Source organism: Accipiter gentilis, chromosome 26, assembly GCF_929443795.1.
Source record: "Accipiter gentilis chromosome 26, bAccGen1.1, whole genome shotgun sequence".
Taxonomy (NCBI): domain Eukaryota; kingdom Metazoa; phylum Chordata; class Aves; order Accipitriformes; family Accipitridae; genus Astur; species Astur gentilis.
The window spans coordinates 20,644,432-20,671,926 of NC_064905.1; the positions used below are offsets into that span (position 1 = coordinate 20,644,432).

The 27,495-nt window shown below is 41.5% G+C and overlaps 1 protein-coding gene across 8 annotated transcripts in view; it reads right to left on the minus strand.

Annotated features, from left to right (window-relative positions):
* Positions 1-1,040: 1,040 nt before the first annotated feature.
* The window catches only part of RAPGEF6 (Rap guanine nucleotide exchange factor 6), a 135,008-nt gene continuing 108,553 nt past the window's right edge, over positions 1,041-27,495 (minus strand). For 4 of the 8 annotated variants that reach the window (XM_049830067.1, XM_049830066.1, XM_049830069.1 and 1 more), the window contains 9 exons: positions 26,878-26,901; positions 23,967-24,187; positions 21,359-21,550; positions 18,268-18,402; positions 16,753-16,866; positions 13,034-13,259; positions 10,558-11,069; positions 6,833-7,144; positions 1,041-5,179 (listed from right to left, as the gene is read on the minus strand). In XM_049830067.1, coding sequence (XP_049686024.1) covers positions 5,154-5,179; positions 6,833-7,144; positions 10,558-11,069; positions 13,034-13,259; positions 16,753-16,866; positions 18,268-18,402; positions 21,359-21,550; positions 23,967-24,187; positions 26,878-26,901 — 1,762 coding nt within the window. In that variant the 3' untranslated portion in view covers positions 1,041-5,153. The remainder of the gene's footprint in view (positions 5,180-6,832; positions 7,145-10,557; positions 11,070-13,033; positions 13,260-16,752; positions 16,867-18,267; positions 18,403-21,358; positions 21,551-23,966; positions 24,188-26,877; positions 26,902-27,495) is intronic. The other 4 variants (XM_049830074.1, XM_049830072.1, XM_049830071.1 and 1 more) reach the window with 2 other exon arrangements.

A 27,495-nucleotide genomic window follows, 5' to 3' on the forward strand; every position in this document is an offset into this window, starting at 1 on the left:
CCCTCACTCCCTGCACACATCTTTCTTTGTATTTTACCAGGTGTGACAGTCTCCAAGGTGCAGAAGGCAGCCCGGGCTTCGTTCATCCCGCTCTGGTTTTTCTGGGGCCGGGGCAGCCGTGCCAGGGCAGGACCCGGAGGAAAGATGCGAGTCCTTGTCGTCGTGAGCAGAACCTCCCCGCGGGTCCGCATGGCTCTTGGTGTCGCCGAGATGACTCCCTGGGTCACATCCCAGCGAGGGCTCCAGCACGGTGCTAGGAAGGATGGAGCCGGGATCTGCAGGGGGACGAAGGAAGGTAAAGGGGCTGCCTGCGGAGCATCTACGCGGGCAGGGAGATGCAGGAGGAAGGGGACAAGCTGCAGGAGGAAGGGGACAAGCTGCAGGAGGAAGGGGACAAGCTGCAGGAGGAAGGGGACAAGCTGCAGGAGGAAGGGGACAAGCTGCAGGAGGAAGGGGACAAGCAGCTCTGGGGGTGCGGGACAGGCAGGGAGGATGGTGAAGGACCGCAGAGGAGAGGTACGAAGCACCAAGCAATGGGTGCTGCGGCGGGGGCACAGGCTCCGAATGCGGCTCCTTTGTCGCTTCCCTTTTTTGGTGCCCAGAGGCCATTGCCCTGACCCGGGGACGCTGCTGTGGCCAGCCAACTGTCTGTCTCTGTCCCTCGCTGGGACAAGGGAGTCCCCGGTCCCCGCAGCCACCCCCGCAGCCCCAGTGTCCCCAGCATCCCAGCCACCGCACAGCAAAGGGGACCAACCCCAAACCTGGCTGGACCCCGAGCCAAAACCTGAGGGGCCATTGCTCACTGCGAGGACAAAAAAATAATAATAATAATAATAATAAAAAAAATAAAAAAAAAAAAAAATCACTCAGCGGCTGCTCCTCGCCGAGCCCAGGGTGAGCAACGCTCCTGCCAGGGTCTCCCCAGCTCCACACCAACTCGACTCCCGTCCTTTGCCGGCTGCCAGAAAAGATCTGCTGAAAACCATTAATATATGTAGATTGTTTATTGATTCCAACATATTAATAGATTGGATAATAAACAGTACTTTTAAACATTCTCTTAACCAAAAATATAACAAATATTTACAATCACTCAGTAAAAATACAAAAAGCATACAGAGGCACTGTCTTTCTAAAAGACATAAGTGTTAAGAGGTATCAAAAAATAGGAGACAAACATTGCTTGTTACAGAATACTTTACAATCACTGACTTGTGCAGTACAATTGCTATTGGAATATCATTACATCTGTGCAGTTTTGCCAATATGCTCACATATTTAGAATTTAATTAATACCAAGCTAAACTGCATTCCAGGTATATCAAAAATAAAGATAAAACAATAAAAAGCACAACATAAGCAAAAGCTGGGTTGGGAATTCAAGGTAGATCACCCTCTATACAAGCGTTCTAAAATATAATGTGTAAAGCTTTTCTAAAGAGAGAGTATCCCTTTTTTCTTCTGTTTTTGCAAAGGCAGTGGTGAGTGTATCCTTTAAAAAGAAAATAATTCTAATGTTTTATAAAAACTTAAATGACAGGTTCGTATTTCCACTGTTACCTGCGACGAAATGACTTGGGAGGTGATGAAAGAGAGGTGTTGCAACACCACTGATGCCACACAGGTTCCTTCGGCAAGTGGCATCGCTGACAGGTTCAGCCCTTGGGGAATGGGGACACCCCTCGCCTCCAGCAGGCGCAGGCAGGGCGCAGGCAGGGTGCAGGCAGCCCTCAGCACACCGGGCTCTGACCATCTCCCAGTGAAGCATCACTCACCTCTGTGAAACTCCTAATGTAAGTGAAGGCAAAACAAAGGAGCCAGGAAAGCAGCAGGCTGCCCGTTGTTAGCAAACATCCACCCGTTCCTGCGTGTCCACACTGCAAAAACGTGTACTGCAAATTATCTGCAGACGTTGCCTTTCCTTTTATTTGTGTATCTGGGAGCTGAAACCAGTACTCAGAGGCTCAGCGATCTCTTTTTTTTTTTTGCAAATGGAGAGGCCAATTAAATTTGACAAAACCGCACTGCTTTTTTGGGAATTACTTGGAAGTTCAAGATCAATAAACCATAATGAAATACTGTACGGTTAAATCACAAATAGCTGAAACACATCTTTCACCCGCCAGTCGAGAGCAAACAAACAGCAGGAAGCGAGCAAACCAAGGTACGGCAGTGGAAGAACGTGCACGAGGCATTTTAACTGTTCATCGAAATCAGAGCCCGAGTCAGAGGAACCCGGTGGAGGTACCGAGTCAGGAATCTGCGATCCAGAAGGCATCACTTCGATAAAGCAGTGTACAACGGGTACTAACCACCACCCTGCTTCCGTTTGAATTCCTGAAAAAAGGGATAATGTCTCTTCAAATCCATACCAGACACACTACATTTGGCTATCGGCCCCGATCAATGTGATCGGTTGATTTAAAAACAAACAAACAAACAAAAATCCCAGCAAGGACCAGCAGAGGCAAGCCACACTGTGCGAGGCAGGAGAAGCAGAAGTAGTAGCTCATCTGTCCATAGTTTATGCATGATTTATTTACACCAGCTGTATTGGATATTAGGAAAATACGATTAGCGAGACTTTCACTTACTTTAAAAACTTTTCAGTGTCCTGAAAAGCCCTGCAGAACAGACGGATGCTGTTGATGTGCAAACACCACGTTTCAATGGGCGATTTATTCAACTGCTCTTTCTGGCTGCCAGAGGAGACCCCAACCCCGCTCCCCATATCCTCAAAGACAGCACTATCGCGTTTTGGGGGACAAAGGAAGTCACTTCAGTAACAACTCCTCATCCCTTACACTTTTGTTCAACAGGCTGAAATAAACTACAGCTCAACACCCGAGGTCATGGGAACCGTATGATTCAATTTACCTGGCACAACACAGATGATTTTCTGACAAAACACGAAGCCTGTTGCGCACTCCACGGAAAAAAGGTAACAAGAAACTACAGCTGACGGTGGGATTGCTAGGACTTGGATTTATACCCCACAAAAATATCAATTTAACAGTTATATTATCAACATTACATGTGCTGAAAATAATCGCTCTGCCCTGCATTGCTTTGACACTTTAATCTTTATTCATTAAGGCCTGTGCAGGTTCATTATATTCATTAAGGCCTCGAAAAAGCAAAATGCATTCATTATGATACACCTCAACTGATTTTTAATATATTTTTTCAACCCTTTGCTCCTCAGATACTTGTGCCAAAAATTCATACAGCCGACCAATTAGTGATGAATTGGGCATCCCTTCCTCAGCACCGCTGTTCGGTTTTGTCTTCCAAATTCCAATCAATACGGGTAAATTCCAGCCACACGGTAATATTGAACCTGGCAGCACTACGAATGCAGACACAGGCTGGGCCATACGCATTCACCCAGTTTCGTTAGTCCCAAGCTGCTATGGGGAAAGCACATCAAAGGCTTTGGGTTGTTTTTGGTACTTGTGTCGTTTTCAGAAAATGTTGCATTCACCTTGCACCCCCTGCACACATACAGAAAAAACAAAAACCTTAAAGCTCTTCACAACTATGGATATAGAAATCATTTTTGAGGCACTGTAAAAATGACAAACATCTTCTTTCTAGCTTAGGCTGTAAACATCACAACAAAGATTTACAATTAAATGTTTAAATACATATTCACACATTCATGTCCAATTTTAACACTAGAATGGGGCATCATGTGCTAGAAGAAAGAAAGAAAGAAGCTGCAGGTATTTCCAGTTTTACCCCTCTGCGCTCTGGCTGGCTAAGCAAAATCAAACAACCAATTTATTTGACCATAGTCAAACTAGAGGATCACGTGTTAATACTGGCTGGCTGTAAGTCAAAACTGTCACTGACATCAGCAACACCAGGATTTTTACCTAGGATTTAAAACAAAACGTTTTGAGATCACCTGTATTTTCCAGATGAACACAACAGGGTTTTTGAACCCATCATAGAATGCATTATACTCTTATATAGGCATCATGTCATTTAATACTCAGTTTCACAAAATTTACTGTGAAATGAAGGTGATTTATAATTAATTTTTTTTTTCTTTTTAAAGATAACCTTTGCACCTAAATCCTGTGCAACTCTGGTAAAAGGCCAGAATGCGTGGGATGATCTTAAAACCCACAACACACGGTTTAGTTTTGGTTTCTAGCAACACGCTTTGCATGCTGAACTCTGCAGGGCAAAACCTGGTTTAAGCTCTTTTGGGAAAGCTTCAAACTCCCCTAACAGCTCCCTGTGAGCTACGGCTTCTGTATTTCAAATGATTACTTAACAGGGGAGGAGAGCAGAGCACCAACTATTGCCTCAGTTGGCTGGCAGCTAAAAAAAATTCCAAAAATACTTCAAGGGCGGAGGGGTTTTGCTGTGTCCGTGTAGGAGGGGAGCAGCAGACGGCAGGGCTGCCTGCCCGACACACGCCGCTCTGCGGGGCTTTGTGCTCTATTTATGTTTAATCTAAAACCACTCTAAAATCCATGTATTTCTGCACCTGATAACATCCCGTTTCTAGTTTTCTGTGTTTGAGAGCACGACAGTTTATGTGTAGCTAACTTACTACCACATTGACTAAACGTTTATATTAGCCAACCAGAGCACTGCCAACACAAATAAAGGAAATTACCATTAAAAAAAATTAAATTAATAAATTATTTTCAGATACTTCAGCAATGTCCTTTGCTTTTGCTGACATTTTGATAAATTTTTTTTTTTTCAAGTTCATAAAATAACACTCTTAGACTTATAATGGTCATGTAGAAAATAATGACGATGGAAAACTACCAAAGGATTATATGGTATCATACAGAAGAATGCTTCCAAGTTTCAAGTGGTGGTGACAACTGGTCCTCCCAAATGCATGAAGCTTGGTCCATCTCCAGATACCAATGTGGGTATCCGGGTAGTCAGTACGCTCCTTGAAAACGGTTTTCTATTTCACAGGCAGAAATAGCTTTCTTAGGCGGTGGTAGACTGAAGTAAGGTAGAGAGACGTGATCCAACCCGTTCCATCTCGTCCGTGACAGAGGCAAACGCAACGTCTGAGGTTAGTAGCAGCAAGTTGTTAGCGTTCGCTAACAGAATCGTGTGGTCCTTCTCCCCACATCCCTTGTGTTGTGAAGTGGTTTACATAAATAGCCCAATGGTTAGACTGCTGATACTTGTTCATCTTCTGCAAAACAAGAAAGAAAAAAGAAAAAAAAAGTTATTCCGTCAGCCCCCTGCCTCGGACGCAGAAGGTACAGAACAGTACCCAGTTATTATTTGATTACAGTGGTTCTGTGAAGACTTCACTAATTCATCGTGATGTTTTCACCATCTTCATCACTGACCACAATATATTCAGTATCACCTCTTATCAAATCCTCAAGTAGTCTGAGGTATTGTAATCACAAAATAAAGATGTACTGCAAAACAGAAAATTCCAGATCCTCCAAAAATTATTAGCATGCAGCTCCCAATATGCCAAAAGCTACACGTTTGGGAGAAAAGCCAGTAAATCACTTCCCATCATGCAGTGAGCATTGTATCCCAAATAAAATTAACCAAGCACTTTAAAAATAGGTGTATCTAAAAGTGTATGGTTAAATTTAGTTTAGAAAAATTTGGATTAAAATGTTTGAAGCAATTACTTCCTTATTTTTACATCAAAAGCATTTAATATCACAACTGAATTAATGCTGGGTAACTTTACATTTTACGGTAAATTTGAAGTAGTAATATATATGTTAAATACTGTTTGCATATTTTAAAGGGCCAAGATAGGATCATTTTGCATCAGAAATTGTTTTAATCTAAATCCACACTCATTTTAAGCCAGACTGAAATTGAAGGAAACGACCACAATATTCTAATAAAATATGAGTTCACTAGCAAAGGATACAGAGAGATTGCATCAGTGCATAGGTATTAAAAGCAAATCAAGCAGATACACAATTAAGTAGAAATTCCCCTAACTTGAAGTTAGCTTTGACACAATATAAGAGCAGTCTTTTTCAGGAAAACCTCTTGCAATTTTGGTCACCCGATACATGCCGTGCTCGGCAGCGTTGTTTGTTGCTTCAAACAAGATCATGAAGAATTTAAGTGGAAGAGACACTGTCAGGCCAAGTTGGGCTGAGAAGTCAAGTTTTCTCAAATGCACTTTTCAGAAGAAGAGAAATTCACTGTTATTTTGCTCAACATTTTTAAAATCAGTCTCCAGAAATCTCTCCTGAAGAATAAGGCAGCTTAATGCTAGCACACGAGAATACAAATGTGAAATGAGTTAAGAATGTATAACGCCCCACCAAATCCAAATTCAAAATACTCGGTTTAGGTCATCATCCTGATGCCATTCTAAAACAGTGGGACATCAGTCAATCAACCCAGAGAGGCTGGAGTTTTTCTGCATGTAATTTATAGCCTGACAGCATCCCTTAAAGTCATCATCACCACGTAGAGGGGGCAGATTTTAGAGAAAAAAACCATGATATCTACATGCTCTTAAGTGTCTCAGTTGTGCTTTGGGAGATCTCATATGTATATTTATATATATATTTATTTATATATAATTTAGACTCTGTTCGGTGTCAACATGCTTTTTCTACAAGGAAGGCATTCTTTTTTTTTTTTCTTTTTTTTTTAAAACATGTATATACATGCACACATATATGCATGTGTATACAGCCATACAAACATATTTGTATATTTAGAGATTAATCAAGTTTTAATCTCCAAGAATGACCAAGAGAAAGCCCAGAACATCGTTGGGAAGTAAACACTGCACAGACCAGATTCACACAGCAGTTCACTTAACATCTACCGAGTCAGGTGTTGCACATACCATCCTCTTCACTATCTGCGTCAGTCATATCTGCTAGTTTGGGGTTGGACGGCTGCCGACTATGCCACTGAGGCATCTTCGATGAAATACAGGCCACCGGTTCACTACCGAGAGAAGCTGATGAAAGTCTAGAGAGGTCACTGTGCAGCATCTTTGACCTCTGCACTGCCACACTATAGTCTGGAGGTTTTAGGTGTGGGTGGTGGGGCGATCCTTCCTTTATGTCCGCTAAAGAAATCCCCATATATCCCGGAGGGGTGGGCGGTGGCTCCCTATACCTATCGTCCTTCTTAGGTGAGGTGACACAGTACACTGGCACAAGAAATAAGCAATGGAAATGTTAAAGAAGAAAACAAAGGAAACAAAACGTTAAAAAATCATGAAATGTTACAATGGCAAAACAGAAACTGATAACAAAATGCAAATGCAGAAACACTGGTTATAACGACAGCAGCAGGTATTTATGCTTTCATTTATGTTTTCTGCTTATTTTAAGAAGTCAGAGTAGCAACAGAACCCGTGAACTCGTTAGGCAAGATGCCAATCGAGCGGAAACAGGACTATAACCTTCTCCAGATTCAACTTGCAATAGCAGCACCCATTACACTCCCTACTCCTGCGGCACCGCTCCACCGCGGGATGCCCAGGAGCTCCACGGTACGGACGGGGAGCCAGCACGGCAAGGCTGCCGGCTGAGGCTGCTCCCACTCTCTGTTGCAGGCTGGGAAATTAAAACAAAAGAAATTATGGGAACTAGCCCGAAGTGACTTTGCACAGCATGCTAGAGACCGATAGCAAGAACTGTTGGTTGACTTCAACAGCATCCACTTCATCACCCATCAGTGGCTTAACAGAAATTCGTTATAATAAAATACCACTGTATCTATTCATGTGTAATCAGACATTAAAACCACCCAATCAGCTATTCTATAGGAAGAAAAAAACCCCAGTATCACATGAAACTGCTTCTATGAGGCAAACTGTATATAGAGCCTACATTCCTTATTTTGCATTTTCTAATAGTAAACAATGGCGTATCATGTCCATAGTTTCCTTCCCCATTCATCAGCAGTTCAGGTCACACAGACTCTCAAACCAAAGCTTAACTTGTTTTAAGTTCTCTCCCCTCCCACCCACCCCGAGGTCTGGGGCTCATGTGCATGTTAAATTGGGCTTTTTCCATGTACATGCTGCAACAGGAGCAGGGTTTCAAAGCTAGGGTAATTTTTAAAATCTATTAGTTGAGTGAATTTGCATTCTTCTTGTGGATACCTTTTAAACACTGCACGTTCATTAGTTTCATTTTTTTCAGCAACTGTAGTATTCTCTTATCTTACAAGAATGTGAAAGGGTGAAAATAAAGGAGTATTTCTTATTGTGTTCTGGACTCGCGAGATTCTGGGCGTTGGTATCGGGAACGAGAACTGCTTCCTACCTGATGGCCTCGGTTCATGCTTGGGCTTACAGGAAAATAAAGAAAACTGAATCCACATAGTCTGGGTTTTAGCAGATACATGTGGGTACAGGCAGAGATTTATACTGCTGATTTAAAGGAATCATTTTCATTCAACTAGCATTTAACTGGCCCCCTGTGAGAAAGCTGGGGAAGTGAAGGAGACTTTCTTCTCCCTGAAAGGATGGGGAAGGGCTGGGTCCTCCAAGCAAACCCCCCACGTTCAGTTTTGGTTGGTTTTGCAGGAGGACTGACGAGGGTGGGTATAGTCTCCTTTAAAGGAGAAAGCTACAGGCTTCTTAGAGCTAATACCTCGCCTACCGTAATAACGAAAGTAGGAATAATGTGCCCTTTTGTAAAGCTCCCATTCGTAACACGTTATGAATTCTATCACAATAAAACATTCCAAGAAAATTTAATGTCCACAGCATTAAGTGTCCGTAATTTCTGGCACCCACCCACAGCCTCAGGAGGTTACAAAACCCTTTCACAAAGAGTCCCCCTTCCCAAGCAGCTGATTACTCAAATATTCACTTTGTAAAGAAAATAGGGTAAAATTCCACACAGTGGTTAAGGCAAATGTTACTGAAAGGCAGCAATATAAATTTTAATGTCTACTATAGGTAAAAGTAACGGAAAAGCTTTTCCCTTTGGATGTACAGCAATGGCACGTCACCATTCCACAACTTCTCTGCTGCTAGAGCAAAGGTTGCAGCAAGAAACGTTTGATGTTGCAGAGGGCAGAGCTGCACGTGAAGTTATGAAGCCACCACTTTTATGGATTATGCCAAGACCACGTTCTGCCATTAGTATGTGGGCAGTGCCTTTCCAGCTCCATTTTAAAGGTTTCAGGCAAGAAAGCTTGTGCCAATTCTTTTGGGGGACTAACACCAACGCTCCTTAAGCAAACGAGCTGAAGATTCTTCTTTTGTTTAGAATATTCTGAACTCATGCAGTCATTACAGACTCTGGCAACAAGCTGTTCGCAGAGAATAAGCAAATGGTGAAATAAAGTGAAAGTATCTTTGGCATCTTGTACGATGGTGAATAGCTAAACAGATTTGCATTTGCAACCTAGAAATTATATCCACCTCTATCAGATCTTTGCTTAAGGAGACATACGCACGCTCTACTGAAGCACGTTGCTGAGTGTTTCGTACCAGTGTGCTATGACTGCACAAAGGAGGCAAGCTATATGGTGCAGTATGTAAACAGAATTAAAAAGAAGGGGAAGAGCTGTGAGGAAAGATAGCAGGTATTGAAGAGCTAACATGTCATCTCCTAAAACAACTCGGAGGCTTATGAACAGCTTTGCAAGGCTACAAGCGCAGAGCACATGCCCAGGAGTGAGCTGTGAGCAAGTTTTCTGCAAGGCTACACCAAGCTGCCTTTCTTCTCTAAAGCCAAGGAGGAGGATTGCAATCCAAGACCTCCACCCTACGTGCAATGTTTATTCAGGTAATTACCTTTGATAACATAAACCCCTCTAGCGATCTAGACAGTAATTAAATTGCATTTCAGCTGCACCCTTGACTTATAGTCTAGAAAGCTTTGCACTCCATGTTTTATCTTGTTCCTAACCCAGTTCCTTTAGCTTTGGCTGCCGAACTCACTAGGTCAGGGAAAGAACATCTTGCTCGGTAGAACTATGCATCTTTGAAAACGCATTTTATAAGTTCTTATCCTTTCATATGTAGCCAAACTGCAGCTGTATAACCAAATAAATAACAGTTTAACATAGCAAAGACAGGAAGGGAATCCACTTTGCCCTTGAGCTTCCAGAGACAGAAGCCCTGTGGATGAAAGGTGCCTCGGCTCCAGAGAGCTGGGAGAGCTCTGCACCTCTCAGCAGTCGTGCTCTTCCCTCTCGGGTTCATGGCAAGTCTGTATTACAGGGACTTCAAGAAACCATGCTTGTTGCTCCTTGCCAGAGGAACGTCTACTACAGTGACGAGTGTTTCCAAAAATCATCATCCAAATAAATAAATGGCCATACTACAGAGAGGAACTGCCTGACATTTTCATGAAGACAGTTCTCCTGCAGACCCATAAAGTGACTGGGAAGCGGACAGGTGTATTATTTCAATTTTCCTAATGCAAAAGAAGGTGGCTTGAAAACACACTGTCTGCATAGTGTTCTGATTAAAACCACATGTAAAGCTGAATTTAACATGCCATCCAGCCCCCAGACCTGCTGATGTCATTTCTTAACAACTCAATATCAAAATGAAAAACAGATGTAGAGCTTCCATAAGCTATTGGCTTGGCTTACCTATCAGGCCTTTTTCTGTACTCGAAGTAACAGTTTTGTAAGTTGTATCAGCGCCTGGTTTAGAGTCCAAAACCTCCGCCTGCTCTGCTGTAGAGTTCTCCAGCCCCCTCCGCTTAATTGTCCCATAGTTTGTTTCGTAGGTGTCCGACAGCGAGCTGGAGGAGGCCCAGCTCTGCCGAGACTGATCGAGCTCCACGCTGGCTTTCGACTGCCTGTTGGTTTTGGAAAAGGCTTCAGAATACAAATAAGCCTCCTCAGAGTAACAGTTTGTGGGATCGACTTCAGCTATAGGTCCGTCCAGCTGGGTGTGACGGTAAGAATTGAGGAGATCCCAGCTCTTCTGGTTTGGGATATTCTGGAAGTTGTCATGAGAACTACTTGAGCATGACGTCCAGCTTCCCCGGCCGCTATCTGCTGCCTCTACTGTGATATGTTCATGGGAGATCTCCTCGCTGCTCATGGAGGACGTGAAAGCCATCCCTCTGATGAGAGCAGGCCTACTGATTGACCAGCTATGTTTGAAAAGAACAGAAATCAGGAAAAAAACAACTCGAGCTTTTACAATAGGAATGACATACTCAGAGACAATTATCTCACTTAAAAGACAACTAAAGGGGTTTTAAAATAGGTAGGCACACGGGAACACTGACACGAGACACCGTTATTCCCTCCTCTTTACTGCACATGGCAGCAGGGAAGCTATTCCCGGGGGGATAAGAAGTCTGCAACAGGCATTTACAGGCTTGACCCCAGATCCATAAAAATCTGGTCCACAGAAGCCTTCCTTTATCAACTACAGCAATACAGTGACTGAGAGAAAGCAGAGGAGTAATCACCTCCTAGTTTCAGGCTACTACCACCTTCTTTGCATTTATAAACTAAAACCAAAATAAGTGTTTAGAATGAAAAACAACTCCTTCCCTGGCAGCGACAAAGTTGTTTAGACAGAGTGGAGGTAGTTGTATTTCAAGTACATTTGGAATTATTGGGCATAAATAACATTTGTGGAAACGATGTGGAGTGACAGATTCTGAAAACGCAAGTACAAAATTTCTTGTTTCAAGAAATGGCTGCTAAAAGCTCTAATCGCTGTCAATGCATCATTAAGGGGAAAAAAATAAAGTCAGGTTTGCATGAATTTAGAATACATGAAGTTATGATTGCTAGACATTATTCAAGTCTCTTAACTATTTCTGGTTATGTTCACAAACGCATGGGCAGCACAACATTAAAATTCAACACTATCCCTCAGCAGTTTACTGACAAGCTGTGAAATCGAGGAACATTTCTGCGATACGTGCAAACAACTTTTTTTCCCTTGATTTTCTATTTTATAAGTTTAGCACAAAAACTGCTTTCTTCCCTCCAAACCCCACTGAAACTAAGGCATAAAGGAACGACCACAAAACATGAACAATCTACTTTTAATTTGCAAAGAGAAGAGTGAGTTTAGAGGACAGCAGTGTCCTTGGTGCAATTCCCTCTACTTCAGCTGTCACTGAAGTGGCTTTTCATAGCCAGTACGAAGGGGCATTTCGCTCAGGACACTGCTCCTGCTCTGACTAAACTCTCAGTGTGCGTATGCCTTTTAGAAAAGGGAATTATTTTTGTTTATGAAGCACATCTTTAAATTCCCATTTTAACCCAATGAAATAAACCGAATCACTAATTTCTTAAGAGCTGCATCACTTTAGCAAAGCATACACTAATAACCTTTTTTTACAGGGGAGAGACCACCACAGAATACTGGCGTATTATAATCAATTATACAGAAACAACATACAGCTCTTTATAGAGTGCAATCATAAAAACCTTATATTGCTTTAGAGATAAGCTATAAAAATTAGTAAGGAGCAGCTCCACTGACTTGAATCCACAACATTTGAGAACAGAATACGCTCTCCCAAGGAATCCTTAAATCCTATGGATCAAGGCTTAACATCTAGTAAGACAAAACCAAAAATTTCCAGTTTGATCTGGTGTCTCAGGACAAGTTCTCATTGCACTAAAGTAACAAGACCTTGTGTGTGGAAACTCTGAGGAAGACAGCAGCAGAAAGCTTCCAGTCCACCAAAGCAACAAATGATAATAACGAAAATACTTAAAAACCACATTAGGGTATGTTAAGTGACTGGCACTGCTGACTCAGAGAGAATTGACGATATCCTATTCCTGTTCTGCTGTCTCTCACTACTGGACTAATTTGTTAAGTATCATCCTAGCTTTTAACACATTCACAGCCTCCTGCAAAAGACATCCATCTGAACCCCACCGATGGGAACAAGCTGTTGTCTACCCAAGTAATACTGCAAGTTTCTTGGGAAAACAAGCTCTTCCCATACAGAGGAACCAGTACTCCAGCTTCTAGCAAGAGCTTAATAACCACAGTAGAGCGCATAACTGTGTCCTGACCAAAGCTTTGTCACCCTTTCTAACACCAGGACACCGAGTCCAACCAAGAGCAGTTGCGTCTTACCCTGGGCACGGCTGGCCATAATCGGCCATCGGCTGAGGATGCTCTTTTCTCTCTGCCCCCCCCGAATCCACCACAATAAGAGACTGGGACAAACTCCTCTCATCCTGCAGTGCTGCTGACATCGAGTCCACTGAGCAGTTGCTCACAATGCTGGAGCGGGATGAAATCTCACTGTGACTGGAATCCGAGAAGTTATCAGATTTAGTGGAAGGTATGAGGGCGTAGCCTAAAGGAGAGAAGAGAACGTCTTGGTCAAAGAGCAATTCCAGTTTACTAGGTACAACAACAAAGTATTGACACACACATTTCAGCAAGGCTATTTAAAAGAAAAAACAATCAAACCCTGTTTACACACAATCGGTCCACTGAACTTTTTAGGGTACTAAAGCTTCTAGCACCGATCAGCATCTATCACTGTAGTTTATTAAGGTAAGCCTGGTGACACCAATAACCTACCTGCAACTCCACTACTCTTCAGACCAGAAGGTTAAACCTACATAAACAGGATCAACAGTTGCAGCATCAATAGTGGGTGGATGGATCAGATGTCTCCAATTTTGCAGGTGCTGAGTCCTCTAGTATAAATTCAGTGCATTTCCCACTATCCCTCTGCCCTACTGTCATGTGAGACTCAAAAAAAAGTTTTTGGCAGTGGATGAGGAGATGCTGACTAAGGTAAAAGCCAGCTATTAGCACTCAGGGATTAGCCATATGGTCCACTTCAGTTTTATAATCTGTTCCAAAATTAACAGAGGAGGAAGCAAAAGCAGGAAACACAACTTTGGCAGGAGCTAGACCAGACGCCAGCGTTGCTCCCGCAGAAGGGAAATAGCTGAAGACCTCAACAGTTTCAGGGCAAAATATATAACGCACTTTTTCTGCTTTCTTACCCTTAGCCTCAAATAACTTCTTTCAAACACAAATGTATATATAGCCTCATATATCCAACACCTCCTCGTCCTATTACCTGGAGTGAACATAAAAGAGACTACTATACTGGGGACTTCCATGGGCTCTGGCTACATATATCCTGTAGACGCTTCTGCTGGTAGAGTTAAAGTGATTCCGGATGGGACACCTGTCCCCAGGCTGCATCAGAAAAAGCCCTTCGCATGGACAACTTGCCTAAATCATTTATTTTTATGACCGTAGAGAATCAGGGAAAGAATTGAAATGAACTGAACTCGGCAAAGTGCATCTGGGCTGGTCTGAGGGAAATCACACTGAAGTCCTTCAGGTTTAGTGCCTGGTCTCCCTCCACACAAGGCAACCTAGAAGTTGAACCATGTATCCAAGAGCATTGTCTGAATGCTTCTTGAACACCGACTCGCAAAGGGCCAGGACCGCTTCCCTGGGCAGCTTGTTCCAGTGCTTGACCAGGCCCTCAGTGAAGAACTTTTTCCCTAATATTCAGTCTGAACTTCAAGCTTCCCTTCATGAACCCACGTTGGCTTTGACTCATGACCGCATGGTCTTTCAAGTGTTTCTCAGTAACTCCCAGAATAATCTTCTCCATCATTTTACCTGGCACTGAAGTGAGACTGACAGGCTTATAATTACCAGGGTCATCTTTCTTGCCTTCCTTGAAAATTGGAATAACATTTGCTAGCTTCCAGTTGACTGGGACCTTCTCCAGAGTCCCAAGCTCATTGACACATAACTGAGAGAGGTCTAGCAATAACATCGTCTGACTCTTTCAGTACCCTGGGATGAATCCCATCAGGCCCCATAGACTTATGGGCCTTCAGCTGCAGCAGCAAATTTAGGATGTTCAGATTTCAAGCTCTCTGGAGTATTCATCTCTTTAGGTAAGCCCATGCACCATCTCACGGGCAGACCAAAGTTCATTCTCTTGTGCTGTCAGGCAACAAAATCAGGAGGTGTCTGTTAAATCAGTTTGGGTTTTTTTGTTTTGTTTTTGTTATTATTTTTTTTAAATAAAGAAACCTCAAAACTTTTTGCTTCCAATAACTCTGGCCCACAGTTGCGGTTTGTTGCTCTTTATCTGAGGGCAAAAGGTCTTGGATTAAGGACTGTGGTGTTGTTTTGGAGTTTGTCAATTTAAATATTTTTTTCTTTAAGTTCCCAGTAGGTTTCTCTATAGCAAATCCACTGCACCTCAGGAAATATATTCCCTGTCTTCACTAGGAGAACAGAGTCTATGATATGCCTTACATTATGTGCATAAATTTACAAAATTAGAACCTTTATTTGAAAAGACTAGATCATCAACTGCTTCACGTATAGGTAAACAAACATCTGTAAATTAATCAAAACATGGTCTTTCCTTACAGGAGACCACGTTAATACACTGTTGACACAGTCCTCAGATAAGCATTTTTTCCCAAATTCCTACCAATCACTCGATTTCTCACTTCATTTCTACCTACATGTGCCTTTGAACTGGACTGCCATATATTTACATCAATTAGGTGAAAAGGTGAAACGACCAGGCAGTGTAAAAGCCACACCAGTGATACACACAACTTCATACAGAAGATTGATGCCACTAGGTTTGTAAAAAATAGAGAGATCATATAATATGGCATGTGGAGCCACTGGTATACATACCACTGAGCATACAGCTCAATTTGAGAGATTTCACAGCTTAAGCTTGATTATTGCTGTACGATATTGAGAGCAAATATGAGCATTAAATATCAATATTATCAAACTAAAGAACTGAACCTTATGAATGAAAGAAAACCATATTTAAGACCAGCATTTTTAAGATTAAATTTCAGTTTCCTTTCCTTTGACAATAACTAATATCTCATATTCTTTTCTTTGTCTAACGGACTCCTTAAAATTAACACAACTGTACTGCAGTAAGAAACGTTCTCACAGTGCATCTTAATTCTTAGACACTCTCTTCAAGAACTTCAAAATTCTGGAGAACAAAAGGACTCCTCTTCATTAAAGAGATTAACACTATCCGAAAGCTGAGTCATTGAATAACAGCACATGTATATAAACCGACTAAATGCAAGTCTTTGCTGGGCTGAAAAGGTTAGCAGAAGATGATGTGACCAATGCAACACTAGAAGTGAGCATTCAATTTACACCATATGAGGGACTATCTAGAGTCTAATTAAGAGAATGTTGCAGAACTTACTGTTTCATTGGCATTTGTGAAACACTAAGTAACAGAACTGCCACTGTACCTGTTCCTTGATTTTCTAAACTTCACATTATTGTCTTCACTGCACTGTAAGGGTGATTAGCTATAAATAACTGACACAAATATCTGGAAGGGAAGCACATTAAACAGCTTAAACACGTAAATGAATAGTGCTAAAATAACTTAGATAAAAATCAGTATATCTGACACAAAGTGGACATCATAGTCTTTCTTCTAGAAATGCATCATATAGTCTTCCTTCTCCTTCTAGACTTCATGCATAGGCAGTAAGATGTCCACAGACTGCTGTTGCTATAGATACTTGCTGTACTCAGAGCATCACTGTCTTTCTCCTTTTGGTTTTCACCCTCTTCTGAGACTTCAATGTGCTCCGCTCCCCTTTTTGCAGTAAAAGCTGTTCTTTCCCTGGAGAAGCTTCTTTCCCTAAGTCTTCTAAACCGGGGTCCCTTCATTTTCCTGTGCTCACGCTCAGCTTCGGCCTTTTCAATCTCATCCTCTCTTTCTCTTTTTTCACTTACGACAGAACTGTCTCTTGCTTTGCAAATCATCCAAATTTTCTTTTGTAAATAAGCCCCACCTATTCCATAGCTGCGTTGTCCACTGTTCTTGTTGCTGGTTTCACTGGCAAGTGACGAGGAAGAGCCAGAGAGATTCATCTGACTGCAGTTATCCGACCTTTGGATGTTACCAACTACAATATAAAATATACATACAGGCAGATCTTGATAAGTGATGAGATAAATAACAGCAAAAATAACATTCTGATTTTAAAACCTTTTTTCTTCAATCCTATTTGCATATCACTTGGGTATAGCTCAAAAGAAAATGAAATCTAAGATTAAGTGGAATGTGTTCATACCTAAAATTATGTCTTTCAGCTGTCTGTGAAGCACCTAATTTTAGTTCAATGAGCTGTTAGCACTACACATACAACAGGGTATGGATCACCTCAATCAAATTAGATCAGTGCTAAAAATATGCTGAAAGCAAGTTGAATTAATGAAATAATCCCCGAGAAACAAAATATTATTTTCAAAGAACCAGATGAAAGTTAACAAAAATAACACGTTTATAAGCAATGCTCAAAAATCTCAGTGGAGCTAGGTTTGGCAACCCAAGTAATTAAGCTTCTTATACATATGCTGTGTTTAATTAAAGTAAGTGGCATTCTCCTAAAGGAAACAGTATCTTGTGAAGGTAGAAGTGGATGGACCAGCACGATCTCCCACTGAGAAGGGTGAGAAGATGCAGTAAGTCACCATGCCATGCCATGCTAATCCAGTGGCTTTGGGCTGTCAAGTGAGTCAAAAGCAGCACAGAAGGGAGGGATAAATGCCTTACACCGTTCGACACTGACCACACTGGCTGACTACAAAGTGGTGTTAAAAGATTTCAAATGAATTCCCATCCAAGGTTGACTAATGATGAAGTGATGCAGGTCTTTTAAGACGAAGACATCAAAAAATAAATATGGATTCTCAGGGCATCACGATAGACAGGGATGTATACAAAGCCCTGTGCACAAGAACAAGAAGTATGAATAGCGCCTCAAGGATTTAGATGGATGCACTACTTTTGCAGCTACCACAACTATCTGTTCTGAAGAACTACAACAGCATTTTATCTCCAGCTCCATCTAATCACCTGATATTCCAGCTACCTTAGGCAAAACCATAAGATGTCTCAACAGTTTCTGTCCAACACTCTCATCTTCAAGAAATCCCCAGGTTTGCAAATCCCATTCATGTAGGCGGCCACCTGAGTCTGAACTGATACGCTGGCAGGTGTCAGCACTTACGATCTATTGGGAATGCTGTCAGAAGCACTTAAGCAATTTTTAAGAAAACAGTTGTTCCCCTTTTTAAATAGTAGGTGACTTTTAAGGCCAAAACATATAAATACATTGAAAAGCTACGCCTATTCATAGAAAGATCCAATTCCATTCTTGACACGGATATTCCAAGCTACTACTTCCCTTACATGTCATTACCAACAGATATTCCTGCCACTGCCCACCCTGGTTTTAGTGCAACACAGGCACGAGTTCCCGAGACGGATGCTGACATGTGCACTGTGAACGCAGCACACGTACCTTTGCGTGGAGAGCCCTGAGGAGAAGCAGGTGGGCTAGAGTGCAGAGAAGATGCCATGGACATAGTGTCATCTGTCTGTTTCTTACTACTTACTTCCTCAGACAAGCTTAATGACTTCTGTGGGGAACCTGTACCTATGAAAACAACGGAATCATTTACTGCATATTCTTCTTCTTTCAAGTTAGTGATACCTGTTTAAACTACAAATAAGCACCGTGTTGAACAATCACCAGAGTATTCAGCAAAGAGAGGAGCAGATGCTCAGATGATTTCTGCAGGTGGAGTCAGTCTCCATTTCAAATTTAGATCAGATCAGCAGCAGCCACTGCTACCACTGGGTGCTCACCTGAAGTGTGTTGAAACACCCAGGTCATAACCAGAACCATTGCAACAGATACACTAGTCGTGGTTTTTGCAAAGGACTATAAACTGTGTAACGTGTAAAGCTTAGAGGAAACTCTTTGCCCATGACACCATTGGGACAGTGTTAAAAACAATTTGTGTCATAGCCAACAAATGAGTTCAAGATTTTCACAATCAGGAGCTCTGAAATCAGCAGTCATGGACACTATACACAACTTAGCAAGTTTAGCAAAACCAGTGCACCACTGTACTTAAACTGACCACCTCTCAGAGGACACAGTGCTGAGGAGTTCAGTTAAGTTCTCAACGGCTTGTTAGATCAACACTGAACACTTAACACATGGGAATGAAGAAACACCTCTCAGCAAAGCTTCTGGAACATATCAAGTTGCACAGGTTTTTAAGAGCAGACACAAAATAAATACTAACTAGAAAACTTTATATGCTGCAATATATTGTTTTTAGAAGCTATTTTAATTGATGCTCAATGTATCATAGAATCATTTCATATCATTGTATTGGTTTTGTTTGGCAAGGTTTTGGTAGCGGGGTGGGGGGGTTACAGGGGTGGCTTCTGTAAGAAACTGCTGGAAGCTTCCCCTGTGTTCGAGAGAGAGCGAGCCCATACTAGCTGGCTCTAAGACGGACCCGCCGCTGGCCAAGGCCGAGCCAATCAGTGATAGTGGTAACGCCTCTGTGATAACATTTTTAAGAAGGAAAAAAAGTTGGGACGGGGAGAAACTGCCGCCGGAGTGAGGAGTGAGAACATGTAAGAGAAACAAGCCTGCGGACACCAAGGTCAGTGAAGAAGGAGGGGGAGGAGATGCTCCAGGCGCCGGAGCGAAGATTCCCCTGCAGCCCGTGGTGAAGACCCTGGTGAGGCAGGCTGTCCCCCTGCAGTCCAGGGAGGTCCACGGTGGAGCAGATCTCCACCTGTAGCCCGTGGAGGACCCCACGCCGGAGCAGGTGGGTTCCCGAAGGAGGCTGTGACCCCGTGGGAACCCCGCGCTGGAGCAGGTTCCTGGCAGGACCTGCGGATCTGTGGAGAGAGGAGCCCACGGAGCAGGCTTTCTGGCAGGACTTGTGACCCCATGGGGGACCCGCGCTGGAGCAGTGTCCTCCTGAAGGACTGCACACCGTGGAATGGACCCATGCTGGGGCAGTTCGTGAAGAACTGCAGCCCGTGGGAATGGCCCACGTTGGAGGAGTTCGTGGAGGACTGTCTCCCGTGGGTGGGACCCCACGCTGGAGCAGGGGAAGAGTGTGATCAGCCCTCGTCCTGAGGAGGTGAAGCGGCAGAAAATAACGTGTGATGATCATAAACCCCATCCCTGTCCCCCTGTGCCGCTGGGGGGGCTTGGTGGTGAAATCCGGGAGGGTAGTTGTGCCCGGGAAGAACGGAGGGGTGGTGGGAAGGTGTTCTGAGATTTCATTTTACTTCTCATTACCTTGCTCTGGTTGATTTGTAATAAATTGAGTTAATTTTGCAAATTGAGTCTGTTTTGCCCGTGACGGTAATAGTGAATGATCTCTCCTGTCCTTATCTCGACCCGCGAGCCTTTTGTTATATTTTCTCTCCCCTATCCAGCTGAGGATGGGGGAGTGATAGAACGGCTTTGGTGGGCACCTGGTGTTCAGCCAGGGTTAACCCATCACAGTCTTTTTGGTGGAGATGCCGGGGCAATGTGAGGAATTTGAGATAAGGATAGTGACTGAGAGAGGTAACGGGCAAAACATGGACTGAACGCAGCTAGAGAGTTAAGAGCTGCTTGAAAAGTGGGGAATCTTTATTGTTGTAATTGTGGTGAAGGGATGAGGGGTGGATTGTGTGTGTAAATTGTCCACTTTTGTCAGTTTTGTGATGATATTATTTTGATTTTGGTGTGGGGAATTATTTTTGTGATGTGAGTGAAGACTTTGTGTGATGAATGTGGATTTTAATGATAGTTCTTAAAAATGTGATGCACAGAGGTGAGCTACAGAGCTATGAGGGCTGCTATAGGGAGTACTAACTCCATCTCAGCCAGACCCAATACAATCATTTACTGACTGCAACTAACTTTACTTAATAACCCACAATCATAGCTTTCAAATGATAACAAGTTACGTAAATAGGTCAAGAGCATTTTAATACATAATATTGCTTTGCAACTAGCAAATTTAAAGACAGAAAAATTGATGCTTACTAGGAGCAACTAATAACATATGTTGCTCCATTTGACGTTGTTATAATGGTGCTCCAGACATTAAAATACTGAATGTCTGTGATTTGTTTCAATGATTTCACCTGAATATATTATACTTCATTTTGTCATGGAAAGAAACGAGCAATGCTGTTCTACTCTGTGCAAGATCTCTTCAGAACGCAGAAATACACAGTAAAAGACTTAACACAGTACATCTGACCTGTTTGAGAGAGAAATACTAAGATCACTTCAGTTACAACATGTTCTTTAGTTCAAGAGAAAAAAGAGAGTGACAAAACAAAATATTTGGAGACAGCACCTTATCATTACCTGTTGTAAGAAAGTTATTAAAGACTGTGCAAATGACTAAGTAAATGGCACGCTCTCTTAAAACACAGTAATATGCTTCAGCTATTTAAAAGTGAATGAAGTAAATGAAGCACAATGGTAGCTCAAATAATCCACCCAGCTACAAACAGCTCCACCCTCTTATCTACTGCATTTATAAAACACTCCAGACAGGTGAACTGAAGATACTCACTGAATGTGACATGATCCTTTGTCAGTCCCTTTTTCCTACTGGGGTATAAATTCACAGTTGGAACCTGAAGAACTTGACTCATCCTGTTTTGTTGATGCTGATGGGCTTTAGTGGTTTGGCCAATTGATCTCATGGGTACTGGAGACATTTCTGAGGATTTCGCTCCTCTTCTCTCACTTAAATTCTTTGTCACTGTTACAGAAAAATCATATATAAATATCTTGCACTTTGAATTGCAGGATTATTACAATTGTTCTGAGTACAACCATCCAGACAAAGCAACCATGGCATGAAGCAGATAAAACGTATCTGAAACCATTTCTATTCCAAACACACCTGTCTCATTATACTGAAGAAGCCGTTACACGAAATGGCATTAAAAAACCTGAACTCTTTAAAGTGTCATACAGGTACTTCATCAAAAGACAAAAAATGTGATTTATTTCCACAGTTAAAGTCCGTATTTTAGATGTTTGTACATAAGGTGCAAAATATAACAGCATCTCCTTCAAAATTACGTAATGCCACCGAAGGGAGAACAAACAGTTGTTTTGCAATTGGCATCAAAGCTTTCACTAGGTGGCACAATTGATTTGCAACACAGAGCCCTGATTCAGTTTCTACTTTAATCACACAGCAATTAAGAAACTCTGAAGTTAAGGCCATCTGACTTCTCCGTAAATTCCCCTGGAAAACTCTGGATTGCAGCGTTGCTGCTGCTCATTCCTTCTGCAAGCAAGGCCAGGAGAATCTTACTACTGAGATAAGAGACTGGGGAGCTGTACCTCCTAATTCTCTGGATATGTGCAAAAAACCCCAAATCTGCACAAAACCAGTCTGCAAAACCATGTACCAGGCTCCCTGATTCAAAGCTACTTGGTCAAAATTTAAATGTGGGGAAACGCACCAAGCGCAGAGGAACTGCCCCAGGAGCAGTTCAGTGCTCCCACTCCACCAGAACAAAAACCAGGAGAGGGCTGGCAGTTCCCTCGTGCTCCACATCGCTTCCCAACCCTTCTGCTAGCTCTGCAAACTATGAGTATAATCTCAAGCAGATCAATTACCTGTGTTTTGGGGGTTTGGAGTGTTTTCTTCTAGTTTTTAAAAATAGGTACTTTAATAATATGCCACTCTACTATATATTTATTTGTATATCCACTTAACCTTCATTTTATTTTTGTGAGGTTTAAGAAAAAAAGGACTTGATTTGCTTAACTACATGGAGTAAAACGGTCAGTATGTATTCCCTATTTTTACTTCCAAATATCTACGGCTAGCACTGCGCAAACAAGATTTTATACGATTTAAAAACAATTGAAAAACAACATCGTAACATTTCTGTTTGTCTCCTGGGCATAGTATGGCCACCTGTTATGTTTGCACATAGATCATCTATCAAGAGTTCATCCTGACATGCTTTAATTTATTGTTTTGGTGGGGGAGTAAAGCATAAAACCCACAATGCTGTTACCTCTAAGCAGAAGCATTCTGTGCTATTACATATCTGGCTGAACACAGCACAAGCAGAACACTTCCATTAACAGTGTACGATGCCATGGTTCAGCGCTACCTGTGATTTCTGGCGATCTCAGGCACAAGGCCAGTGTGAACACACAGAATTGAACATTTTTAAAAAGGGAGTCAAGTATGGCCATCTCCAGTATTCCTACATGTTAAATGTTAAAAAAGGTAATGTTAAAAAAAATTGCATATGAAGGCACCTTAGGAAATAACAAGGATTTGCATTCTTAATACTGAACAATGGAAAGGACTTAAAATTTTACCTTCAAGATGCCATCTCCTAGTCATGCTTTTAACTTAAGCTCGTCAGAGATAAAATGGTATTTGAGGACAAAAAAAGTCCTAAAATGCTGCATTTGGACAACAGACAAGCATGAAACATTTTGATTAGCAAGGTTGCTACCCTTCCATTTTGGAACAAACCTACCTTTCAAACAAGTGAAAATTTCTAAGGATCAAAATAAAATGCAATTACCATTTCTCATTTTTAAATAAGAATTTACTGAACTGTGTAAGACAGCTCGTCAGATAACAGTTTCTTTAGTTAGACAGTTGCACAGGAGTTCAAATTATGGAAACTGTCCTGCTGTAGCCCTCAATTTTTGACCATCAAGCCATGTCAATTCCCTCAGTCAATACTGACCTAACTTTTCCTTCTCAACAATCTTCATTTATTCTAAGCTGTAATCCATTGCAGTTTCTATATTGATTTTGTCTCTCTTCATTTTCTTGCTGTTCATACGGCAAACGTTACTTTTATCCTTCCTAATTCTGTACAAGGACAGCAGGGCAAGAATAGAGCTAATGTACTATTGAATTTCCTTCCAGACTGATGAAAAGACACACAGTTTAAGGACTAAAGGTCAAAGCAGAAAACATCGCTGAAGTTTTCTGAGCTCAACCAAGATCCGAAGATAAATGCTGGCTTGCTGAAACTGTTAGTACGTGAATTGACAAACAAGCACTTACTAGAGTATTTTTTTCTTGAAGGGAGAAGAGATAGATCTTAAGTGAGTATTTATAGGGAAGGAACAAGATTTTTATAAATTTCTTAGATCGTGACACCTTTCTAGATCACTGTACTTACGAGTGCTATATGCGGGCTCACACTGAAGTGACAATATTTGGATCTTTTCTTCATCTGTCTCTACGTTCAGGTTGGACAAGTACTGCTTCACCTTCCTTGCCATCTGGGCATCCTCGTACAGCTTCTTGGCATTCAGAAGTGAGCTGCGTCGGGCACGTTTTTTGTGAGCACCTCCCTGTACATCCAGCATGTTCGAGTTTGTGCTGCCCTGGCTCAGAGATCTATAAAAGAAGAGAGCAAAGCAGTAAAGTTTTAGTTCTCAACAGCATTGAGGAGCTACAGTAACACACGCCAAAGCAGATTAATACCAATAATCTTCAGTTAGGGCTAGTGCATGCTGATGCAAATGAGTTAAAAAAGATGAACAGCATTAAAACAACACTTGTCTTAAAATATTCTGGTAAATTGATAGCAGCAATTTGAGTCTGGAGAAGGATTGCATACAGAAGCGTGGAGCTAGCAAGAATGAGGCACAATGCTGCGTAAAGTACCCAGTTAGCTCTGCTAATGAATTGCAGTCTTGTTCTGCAAAACCCACGCTATTTCAACTGCAGATTGTAAGAGGGGACAAACTTGGTAACTTTGTCGGTTTAAGGCATTTGGTACCCACTCTTTGCATCAGGCTTACAACAGAAACTTCTTGCAATTCAGCTGAGTACAGAAGTGAGTGACTATCGTAATCCTCTTAGAAATCTGAGCTTCTGACAATGTTTCAAGCAGAGGAAAAATTATGTTAAATATGCAAAGTACATTACATTACGCACTTAACTTTTCTCCAACTAAGTAAAAACATTCACAGAAGAGCAGCTCATTAAAAAAAAACTTATCCCAACAGAGGTCAGGAAGACAGTGATAATGTACATGTGCCCAGACTTGTACAGACTTGCATCTATGAAAGACGACGCTCCTCAATGCTCCTCATTTTGAGCTGCCAATTCTATCAGCAACTGAAGCAAAACCAAATAATCCCCAAACTGTTAACGTACTTCAGTTATTCTCCCTGACAGTCACTCATATTCACGCCGAATCACTGCCCAAACAACCGATCTTGGTATAGGTCAAACACATACATCACTTCTGTTTCAACTGTCCAAAGTCCTATGGCCACACCAGTCCTAATGCATTTTTTAAAAATGGAGATCACAGTATACGTTACACGTAAATTTTAATGGAAAGTGTCAATAAAGTTGTATAAGGTTGTTTGTGTTTTTTTTTTTAAACATTCGGATGAATAACTTTATTTTAAAAGGCTAAATTATTTGTAAAGATGTTTATCAAGATCTTGGGTGCCTTTACAGAATCACAAGTGGGAGAATAAACAAATCTCCAGCACAGAAGAGACATAATGGCTAAAAGAGTCAGAATGAAACCTATTGTTTGAGGAAGTCTTAAGCAAATCAAGCACACTGAGCTTAAAAAACAAGAAATGGTGGGAAAAAGCTGACTACAATATTTTCAATGGTGTTAAATAAATCAATCCAAGAGAAAATATAAGCTTAAAAACTGGCAGAAGTTTACTGCTTAATTAAATAAAAAAAGTAATGCTATTATAGGCAAAGAGCAGCAAAAGGCATAATGGACTGTCCACAGCTACTCAAACCAACGGGGCACTGCTACGGATAAGAACAAAGCGAATACCTATTATATCATGAAACAGGAAACTACATTATCTTTATTTTTAATGATATAAATATTTTATTGCTTACATACATACTGTTTTTCTTTTAACTCTGGACTTGACTTTTTAAGGCAATTTAATTCAATTTCCTTTAAAAATTATTTTTCCTTATTCACTTGCGTGCACGGTAATCCCAAGGGTGTGAAAATTAGGGTGGTTTCAGTTGGGTCCTAGGTATTTCTCCCTGTGAGCTGCCCCGTGAGCGGCTGATTATTGACCACCCAACGCTGCCCACAGAGCTCTCCCACACCACGGGCATCCACACATTGCTGACTTCGCATCAGAGACCAGTATCCAAACCTGCTCTCCCCGCTTCGCCTCGCATGAGTCCCGGCACTGTCCCCATCCCTGTTGGTGGGGGTAAATCCTTTCTCTGCACGAAGAGCCTGGATGCTCTTTGCTGACAAAATACGTCGCCTCACCAGGCTTCCTCTGCGACTTGCAAAGCGATTGTAGGGAGGGCAAAGCATTTGTGCTTCCACCCTCTATGCAAAATGTCAACATACTAATATAGAGCTGGCTTTAAACCAGATGCCCACGGTATGAAAAGAAGTAGAGTTTCAAAGTGCCAAGGCACGTAGGCTCACCGGTAACAGTTCATGGGCAAAAATACACGTAAGAACACATAAAATATGGCTACAATGTCATCTTAAAATCACTGCCATGTGTCAGGAATTTCACTAGCCAATCTTAGTACTCTCATTTGTAGTCACTTCATTATTCAGTCCTTGCACAATCAAGATTCCCAGTGAAATCAATGAGGATTTTGGTGTATGACATGTGAGATACATTTTAAATATATGCTAAAAATAAACACTTTGAAGCCTGAACTCAAACTTCAGGGAGGAAATTACTATATCATTATTACAATTCAAAGTATCCTTATAGCTTAAAATGCAGAACGGCTTAAACTTTTCTGTTACATGTTAAAAAGCAAGTTATTTATTTCCCAAAATAGTTTGCCTTCCAATATAACTGCACAGCAGGGTTTTTTTAATGCATAAAGCCAAAACTCAAAACAACTTATCTAGTACACAAAAGCAACTCAAGAATTTTTACAGCTGCAGTACCATGTTGACTATAACCCCTTAGTCCTGTTTTCCAAAAAATATGTATTGCAGGGTTAATAAAATGCATGCTGTATTTCAGATGCATGCACTAACGAGGAGGATGCAGTATGTTAAGAATTGCATAATCTTTATTTATCTTAGTTGCATTCATCTCTACACTTACCCCAAACTTCTCCACCTCTTCTTCCTGTAAGCAAGAGCCATATACATTGAAGCATGTATTTGAACAGAAAAGCACAGGAAAAAAATAAAACAGTTGAGAGTCAGGAAGAAAGATGTAGACAGGAAAGAACAGAAAAGAAAAAATTTCTATACAGCAAAATTCTTCTCAAACAATAACACAATGTTTAATGGAATGCAAGGGCAGGACTTGCTCAAATACTTTAATGCGGGAGAACATCTATCAGTTTTTTTGTTTAAGTTTAACCTATGAATTTAAAAACCAAACTCGCATTAAATTTTCTTGTTAAGTATTTCCCAGAAGTCAGATTCAATTTTGATGGAGTGAGTGAAAACTGTTTAACTTATTCATACTGCAGAAAGTGCGATTAAATTAATTTATTCTTTGCATTAGGACTGCAGTAAGCGTATGAAAAATCATCATCAGTATTCAAGTTTATGATGTTGTTTTCTCCTTGATTGCTTGCTGGAAAACAAGCTAGTTGCCAAATACACACTGAAAAACTAGATGCACTAGATGCTCTATATTAATCGGTAATGAACTTGCTAGCAAGTCTCATGTTACCACTAACATCTTTTCTTGTTCTTTTTTAATCTTCAA